The 9322-nt window shown below is 42.5% G+C and overlaps 1 protein-coding gene across 2 annotated transcripts in view; it reads right to left on the bottom strand.

Moving 5' to 3' along the window:
* Positions 1-3493: 3493 nt before the first annotated feature.
* The window catches only part of timmdc1 (translocase of inner mitochondrial membrane domain containing 1), a 7412-nt gene continuing 1583 nt past the window's right edge, over positions 3494-9322 (bottom strand). The window contains exons 2-8 of one of the 2 annotated variants that reach the window (XM_020592216.1): positions 7961-8274; positions 7440-7605; positions 7094-7182; positions 6774-6841; positions 6360-6438; positions 5085-5195; positions 3494-4977 (exon numbers count right to left, since the gene is read on the bottom strand). In XM_020592216.1, the coding sequence (XP_020447872.1) occupies positions 4827-4977; positions 5085-5195; positions 6360-6438; positions 6774-6841; positions 7094-7182; positions 7440-7605; positions 7961-8253 (957 nt within the window). In that variant the 5' untranslated portion in view covers positions 8254-8274 and the 3' untranslated portion in view covers positions 3494-4826. The remainder of the gene's footprint in view (positions 4978-5084; positions 5196-6359; positions 6439-6773; positions 6842-7093; positions 7183-7439; positions 7606-7960; positions 8275-9322) is intronic. The other variant, XM_020592214.1, reaches the window with a different exon arrangement.

A 9322-nucleotide genomic window follows, 5' to 3' on the forward strand; every position in this document is an offset into this window, starting at 1 on the left:
GCCTCGGCATTCCCCCGGAGGAGCTGGAGGAAGTGTCTGGAGAGAGGGAAGTCAGGGCATCTTTGCTTAGACTGCTGCCCCCGCGACCCGGTCCCGGATAAGTGGAGGAAGAAAATGGATGGATGGATGGATGGATGAATGGATGGACATTGTACCTGCAGTGCATTTACAATGGGGCAGGAGGGTGCCTGGCCCTGGTATAAGCACATATGGTGGCAAAACAAAACAATCTAATTTGTCAACATTTATGTGATGATGAGATGCTTCCTGTAAGGCTGCAGCCCGTCCTGGGACTTGTCATGTGCTGCAGACTAGTGTTTAGGTCCGGTGGTTATAGTTTGGGAATATGTCGTTGATTTGTATTTTAAAAAACACTGCAGGGAGTCCATTTATAACCCCCGGTTCCGTTCCCACACACACAGTTAAATACTATTAGAAAAATAAGAAAAAAAAGACACCGACACATTTGCAGCTCAAGTGAACCTGTATTTTCAACAAGCACACCGTACATACAAACATCACTGGCTTTATCACAATGTCTTTATTAGCACAGGTCACACTAAATGACAATATGACACTGCGTGTGCATTTCCATCCATCTCATTAGAGACCTATGTGTCAGAGGGTCTGTAATCAGTCAGCTCAGTTAGAACATCAGTCAGTTCTCTCCTGGACATGGCAGCATTAAGGTGCTCATCAAAACAGAGAGTCGACTCAGCAAGTTGCAACAAAAGCTTGAACATCATTTACAGTGATACTGGTGATCTTTCTGAAAACAGATATTTCCATATTTATTCAAATACAAACACACATAGCAAGCTGATACTCAGCTCCACGGTTCTTCACCCAGTTACAGTGCCTTGCGAAAGTATTCGGCCCCCTTGAACTTTGCGACCTTTTGCCACATTTCAGGCTTCAAACATAAAGATATAAAACTGTAATTTTTTGTGAAGAATCAACAACAAGTGGGACACAATCATGAAGTGGAACGAAATTTATTGGATATTTCAAACTTTTTTAACAAATAAAAAACTGAAAAATTGGCCGTGCAAAATTATTCAGCCCCCTTAAGTTAATACTTGGTAGCGCCACCTTTTGCTGCGATTACAGCTGTAAGTCACTTGGGGTATGTCTCTATCAGTTTTGCACATCGAGAGACTGAAATTTTTGCCCATGCCTCCTTGCAAAACAGCTCGAGCTCAGTGAGGTTGGATGGAGAGCATTTGTGAACAGCAGTTTTCAGTTCTTTCCACAGATTCTCGATTGGATTCAGGTCTGGACTTTGACTTGGCCATTCTAACACCTGGATATGTTTATTTGTGAACCATTCCATTGTAGATTTTGCTTTATGTTTTGGATCATTGTCTTGTTGGAAGACAAATCTCCATCCCAGTCTCAGGTCTTTTGCAGACTCCATCAGGTTTCCTTCCAGAATGGTCCTGTATTTGGCTCCATCCATCTTCCCATCAATTTTAACCATCTTCCCTGTCCCTGCTGAAGAAAAGCAGGCCCAAACCAGGATGCTGCCACCACCATGTTTGACAATGGGGATGGTGTGTTCAGGGTGATGAGCTGTGTTGCTTTTACGCCAAACATAACGTTTTGCATTGTTGCCAAAAAGTTCGATTTTGGTTTCATCTGACCAGAGCACCTTCTTCCACATGTTTGGTGCGTCTCCCAGGTGGCTTGTGGCAAACTTTAAACAACACTTTTTATGGATATCTTTAAGAAATGGCTTTCTTCTTGCCACTCTTCCATAAAGGCCAGATTTGTGCAGTATACGACTGATTGTTGTCCTATGGACAGAGTCTCCCACCTCAGCTGTAGATCTCTGCAGTTCATCCAGAGTGATCATGGGCCTCTTGGCTGCATCTCTGATCAGTCTTCTCCTTGTATGAGCTGAAAGTTTAGAGGGACGGCCAGGTCTTGGTAGATTTGCAGTGGTCTGATACTCCTTCCATTTCAATATTATCACTTGCACAGTGCTCCTTGGGATGTTTAAAGCTTGGGAAATCTTTTTGTATCCAAATCCGGCTTTAAACTTCTCCACAACAGTATCTCGGACCTGCCTGGTGTGTTCCTTGTTCTTCATGATGCTCTCTGCGCTTTAAACAGACCTCTGAGACTATCACAGTGCAGGTGCATTTATACGGAGACTTGATTACACACAGGTGGATTCTATTTATCATCATTAGTCATTTAGGTCAACATTGGATCATTCAGAGATCCTCACTGAACTTCTGGAGAGAGTTTGCTGCACTGAAAGTAAAGGGGCTGAATAATTTTGCACGCCCAATTATTCAGTTTTTTATTTGTTAAAAAAGTTTGAAATATCCAATAAATTTCGTTCCACTTCATGATTGTGTCCCACTTGTTGTTGATTCTTCACAAAAAATTACAGTTTTATATCTTTATGTTTGAAGCCTGAAATGTGGCAAAAGGTCACAAAGTTCAAGGGGGCCAAATACTTTCGCAAGGCACTGTAGCGGCTGGAACATCAGAGTATGCAACGTTAGAAACTGCACTTAATCTTTCACCACATTCCAAGCTATCGACTGTTTCCTTCTTCTCAAACCTGTCTCTGGTGTTGTCTTTCCAATGTTTTGGTGATAATTTTGAAATTCTTTACAGATCTTTTGAAAATAAAGATGTTTGTAATGTTTGAGAAAGGATTTTGAAGGTGACTAAAACAATCTGTCACCTCCTTTTCCAAATCGCTGCCTTCAATTTCTGAAGTACAGTTGAGACCTGCCTCTCTCCTCTGCTGGTAAACAGAGGCCTGAGAACGTGAGGGCTCAGCACCTTCATTCCAAGTGTCCACATTATCAGTAGTATAAAACTGTGCACCTGTGGAAATGAATAATGCTTACTCTGTAAACTTTGCTTACTTGGTAATATCATAGAAATCGACCACCTACCAATTAAATACAAAACCCCACTCCTCATTTCTCTAGCTATTGCCAAGAAAACAATCTTTCAAAACTGGAAATTAAAAAATCTCTACATATAAACCACTGGACCAATCTTCTGATAGAATACATCACATTAGAGAAAATGACATCCACTCTCAAGAATAGTTTATCAGCTTTTTATGACACATGGAACCATTTTTAACACATTTCAACTTGAACCAAACACCTGGAGCTGAGGCCACGCACATTCCCACAAACCTCTAGAAATGTAACAAGCTGATTTTATTAGTAGTACTGTTATCATCATTATTATTGGTAATTTTTTATTTATTATTTCCCTCCTTTACCCTTTCTTGCGTTTCATAGACTGCATAAGTTGGAAATACCCACACTGTCACACACTACAATCTTGTAAAACACTATCATATATCTGTTGTCTTGTCTCCCATGTTTGGTACTGTTTTGTTAATGTGTTACTTTGTTTCAATAAAAAAAAAAAATGAATAATGCTGTTTTACTTTGCAAAAAAATCTAACATTTTATTTAGCTTCCTATTGTTAGGAGAAACGACAGTATTCACATAGTGTTACTTGCCTGAAGATGCCAAATACAAAAGTGCTGGCTATTAATATTTTTTTATATTTGGGTTTATTATAAAGAGTTTCATTGTATTATGCTATAGAAAACAGTTGCATGCATTGTGCGGTTCCCCAGTGCCACCACCAGAGGGCCCCCAGAGTCAATTTATGAACCTTTAATTTTTAGAAAACCTATTGGCACGTGAAAACCACCCAGGTGTTCTGGCTCCTCTCATAATTAATTTAGTTTTACTTTTTCACCTGCCAAAAGTTTACACTGAAACAAACTAGTCCAGACAGAAAATCAATTTTCATAACTCTCAGATGCTGCAACAAAGCCAACAGACAATACATTGTCAACCTGAACTTACATCCCTTCACTTACTGCAATATTTTCACTGCTAGAAAGCAAAACTAACATTTGTTTCTCATGTATCAATGTTTACCTGAAGCTGTGTTGTTGAGCGTGGTCCGTTTCTCCTGGCTAGCACTGCAGCGCCGAGGGGCCCCAGCTGTTGCTGTGTCACATCTTGTTTACACCAGGGGCCGAGGCTACGTTTGACCTAGTTGCTGAAAGGCCCAAGAGGCAAAGTGGGAAGCTCACTGCACTTAACAGTGGTGTGTTGGGGAAAAGAAAGAAGCCTTTTTGTCACAGAGATGGATTGACATTTGACAGTTTGGTGTCAAAAAACTACTGTAGCTGTAACTAACCACAATGAGGAAGGTGAGGGCACTTTGTGGGAGGGCAGAGTCAGAGACAGATATGCAGGAATCGGTGTGTTTCCTCATACTGAAGATGTTTTATTAGGTTTACTCACTCAAAACTAACGATCACAAGTTGTTACTGCATCCTGTTCAATGAGAAATTATCAGGCCAATACTAAATAACATGAAATGACACCAGGAACATGTGTGACTTCAATCTTTGTTCCCCCACACCATCTCAGATTTGTCTAGCACTTTCTTCATTACAACAAAACATTATGGGACAGCCGGCCAATGAAGGACAACAGTTTGCTGCTGTACACTGTAAATGTGTTCAACATGCAAGTGTCCTGCATTTGGTAAAAGACTTAACACACCTTAGCATTAGCTTTTCCCCACAGGGCTAACCTGCTTCTCTCTCACACACATGCTGACTCACAGCTGCTCACTACAACCAGTGTCTGTTGAGCAGCTCACTCAAGGTTTGAGGTACAACAGTGTTTTTAAATCCTGAAGTGAATTGTCTCCATTCAGCCAGACAGAAAATGTGCAGTAGAGTCCATGGAAAGAAATGATCCATGTATCTTCATAGCTGAATGAAGTCCCACCTTCACTGTCCAACAGGCTGCAGTCACTGACTGCACGAGTCCTGAGCCACATCTGGATTCTGAGGTAAACTGAGCAGTTCTTCGATCCTCTCTAAGTCTTTACTGGTTTCCTCTGCCTGAGAGCTGACATTCAGATCACCAATCAACTCATTTGTCAGCTGGAGACGGGCTGTCCTAATGAGTAACAGGTTAACAAAAGAACATCAGGATAAAACATAATCTGGTGAATTATCCTAGAAAAGCGTAAAAGATTTTGATTCAGCTCTTCTAATGTAACTTACCAGTCTGCGAGTCTGCGTTCATAAAGTTCCCTGCGCTCTCTCCTTCTCCGCTCTTGGACCGTTTCCCCTGCCAGTGACTGCAGGCTGATGATCAACGCACCAGTGGGAACCCTGAGCAGAATGATTTTATATTACGATAAATATATTAAACACATATACCACCAGTGAAAAGCTTGAAGACATTTTACTGCTCCAGTCAATGGAAAAGTGTGTCCAAACCTGTGAATACTGGGTTAAGAACCTTCCTAAAACACTTCCTGCCACATTATGTTAAAGCAGCTATTTTAATTACATAAACCAAGGCATCTGTCAGTTACACCACTATAACAATTTAGTGTCAAATTTCCTCTTCACTGCCCCTAACAAACTGTGCAGCCCCTCCTGCACCACCCCACCTTCCACTCACACCACCACGTGCACAGACAGGATGATTCTGGGGTGAGATCTGGAGCGTGATGTGCTTTCCGATTAGCTGCCTGCTTTCATTTCAACCCCTTCTGCCCCGAATGCACCTGGCAGAGCCAGGGCTGGGCCTGTTTGCACACATCGAACGCTCCAGGTGGCAAGTTAGTGAGGCAGACAGTGAGAGGGAGGCCAGGAGGTGGAGGAGATGCTAGGACGGAGCCAACAGGAGAACAGATGAGGGCTGAGCCAACTTAGAGCTGACAATCACAGAAACAATCCAAACGGGCCCCTCCAGTCTGTTACACCATCAGACACTTCACAGTCTGTCTCCATTACACAATCACATTCAAATCTGCTCTTGGCTCTGTGCAGTCAGCTCCAAGTGGAAGAGAGGGTTGAGGAGAGATGAGACGGAGTGACGCACAAGCCTATTCAAACCGTGGTAGATGGAGATGAGATGCTGGAATAACAGACATGGTAGAAATGGAGAGGGACAGCTGCTGCCTTGGCCTGCCTCCTTGCTCTAGTACCCAAAACATGTCCCTCTGCAGTGCACGAGTCCCTCAGGCACTGTGAACAGAGCAGGGGGTGGGGGTGGGGGGTTCAGCTGGGCGACAGAGGGCTGCTGGGAGGGGCGCAGCTGGCTGCCAGAGTTCTCACCACTCTCAAACATACAGGCATAAACATACATGAGCAAAAACATGTCTGTTTAAAAACACACACACACATATTCCTGATAATGTAACTCGGTCTAGTCAAGAGGATTGAAGGGCTTCTTCTAGATCACTGACTGTCATAGGCTTGGGAGCAGAACTGGTGACCAGTGGATGTAAATGGTTGCTTCTGGAAGCACAAGCCCACCTTACTTACCCCAGCACTGCTCCAATGACTGCCCCTGCCACCAGCGCTCCCATGCCCAGGTTCAGTCTAAAAAGGCCTCCAGTGACAGCTGCTCACACACATACACACGGTTTTATTATCATCATTCATAACTCTGTCATTATTAATGTCAGTGCCAGAAATGTTACTAACTATGAACTTTTCAAAAGCTGAAAGACTGTAACTGGACAAACAAACAGTTCCTGCACAATATAACTTTACATTTGCTGGACAGTGCATTTCTGGGGTGATCTGGTCGTTTTATATTGGTTCGGGCCAGTTGAAGGTCTTTATTTAAATAGTTGCAGTAGAGAGATGGGTGATTACATGCACATGCACTTTTAGTTAACTTTCCCTGGATAAATAGGCTTTAACTAAGTCCTGTTGAAGCCCATTGTGACTCACCTCCAGCAGCAACATAATGGCTGAGGGTATACTTGTCTCTGTACACAGAGAGGCCTGTGCTGACAGAACTAGAGAGGAGAGACAGGCAGAGAAAGAGAGTGAAGCCAACAGATCTAAGGAGGATGATCACTGAAAATAGAAGTAATCAAATAATACAAAATCTAATATCAATGACATTCTGCTCAGCTACATTATAGTTAATGTCTGTTAGAGCTAAAACACTTGAAAACATCCATCCGCAGATCATTTTTGAGACATTACTTTGAAATGGCTCATTTGTAGACATTCCTCAGCATCATCTACTTTTTTTTTTTGCTTACTTGAATATGGTGACAAATGCAGCCACTCTCCAGCTCCATCTCCATCCGTATCTCACAAAACCCCGGATAGCTGCATTATGGGCGGAGCGCTGATTTAGACAGAAAAGACACACAATAACATGAGGATGCTGCTGTATATTCCCAAGATGCTGTAACTTCTATGTTGTTTTTCCAGTTGTTTCCTTAAACTACAAATCACAACACTACTTCAGGAGTATCTCATCCAAACATTAAGGTAAAGTTGTATTGTTGTGAAAAGGTAGTTTTACCATTAAACTGCAACCTTAAGTCTTTCTTGTTCAGTTACTCAACACTGGGAGGCAGAGCTGATACAGATTTGACTCACCACTGCGTCCACACGACTAGTGTAGATTTCCGCCTGGCTGATCTGGATGTATCTCTGCCGGGCGTGGCGTGCAGCTGGCAGGCCTCCATAGAGAAAGCCTGTGAATGCAGCTACTATACCACTCTTTATCACGTTGGTCAGCTCCTCCGGGTACCTTTGTGTCACACTACAGGAAGACAAGAGTGACATGTGTCATTGGAGAAAGTCCATATCTCTTGACCCTGATCTTCAGCCATTATTAGTGGCTCATCAATAATAACTAGTAAACACAGGGAGCTAAGACATGTTGGAATTTATGCTCTAAAAAAAGACTTAAACCATTAATAAGTTAGAATGGCTGCTGATTAATTATCTGTTTATTAGATAATCAATTAATCAACTAACTGCATCAATATCAAATTTTCCATTACACTGTCTACAGTATAAAAAGCTACAGAACACCCAGCAACCAAATGGCTACAGTATTGTTTTTTAACAATGATGAAAATTATGGAAAACGGTTTCTGAAGACAAACACTAACTCTCGATCAAAGAGCTCCTTGATGCGATCCCATCCTCTGTCTGGGAACTCTGGCTTGCCCATGTTGGTTGGCATGCTGCTGGAAGCAAGGATGGGTGCAGGAACATGACTGGTCGAGGAGGAGGAAGAGGAAGAAGAGGGCAGCTGTGCAGACTGAGCAGCAGAAACATCAGCTGCATGGACCCTGGGGAGCAGGAAGCAGAAGGAAGGAGGCCTGGCACTCTGGATGAGGTCCTGCAGTAGGCCGGTGCTCAGCTTGCCCCGGGGGGCTGTATCTGCCTGTCGGCTCAGCATCACGCTTCAGCAGATGTTAGGCTGCAGCAGAGAAGCAGAAACACATGGCCATGGGCTGGGATGTTGCATTCACTACCTCAACTCAAGCTCCATGCTCAAAACAAACAGCTTTAAGGCAAAAGAAGCCCTAGCTGGACTACACAGGCTGTCTAACTCAGCAGCTGTTAAATGGTGCTGGCATAGCAACACACACTCTGCACAGACGTTCAGGGGACAAGATTCCTTTCTTGCCTTCAGAATGTGTCACTAAGATTTCACGGCAGCTGGGACCCTCGGGTCCTCTGAGCAGAGTGCTGTGGCTGGTCCAGGGTCAAAAGCTAAATCCCGATAATCAATTGCTTTAAACTTTTGTCCAGTTCAGTCTAGTGATGGAAATTAATTTAGTACAATTACTCAAGTACTGTACTTAAGTAGTTTTGAGATATCTGTACTTTACTTGTACAGTACATTTATTTTCTGCTACTTCATACTTGAACTTCACTACAGTTTAGAGACAAATATTGGACTTTTTGCTGCATTACATTTATTTGATAACTTCAGAGGCTGCTTTTCAGATTCATGTATATTTATATTCTGTATACACATAGTAAGTTATTGCCTTATTACACAACGCTACAGCTAATAAAATGTATCACCCTATGTGCATGTTTGATAGATAGATACAGTCAGGGAACAAATTAATTGAACCCCATCTGATTTTGTAAGTTTGCCCACTAACAAAGAAATGATCAGTCTACAATTTCAATGGTAGGTTTATGTGAACAGTGAGAGAGACAACAATAACAAAAAAAATCCAGAAAAATGCATTATAAAAAAAGTTATACATTAATTTGCATTTTCATGAATGAAATAAGTATTTGATCCCTTTGCAAAACGTGCTTTAGTACTTGGTGGCAAAACCTTTGTTGGCAATCACAGAGGTCAGATGTTTCTTGTAGTTGGCCACAAGGTTTGCACACATCTCAGGGGGGATTTTGACCCACTCCTCTTTGCAGATCCTCTCCAAGTCATTAATGTGTCGGGGCTGATGTTTGGCAACTCGAACCTTCAGCTCCCTCCACAGATTTTC

This window comes from Monopterus albus, unplaced genomic scaffold, assembly GCF_001952655.1.
Source record: "Monopterus albus unplaced genomic scaffold, M_albus_1.0 scaffold16.1, whole genome shotgun sequence".
In the NCBI taxonomy this organism is placed as follows: Eukaryota; Metazoa; Chordata; class Actinopteri; order Synbranchiformes; family Synbranchidae; genus Monopterus; species Monopterus albus.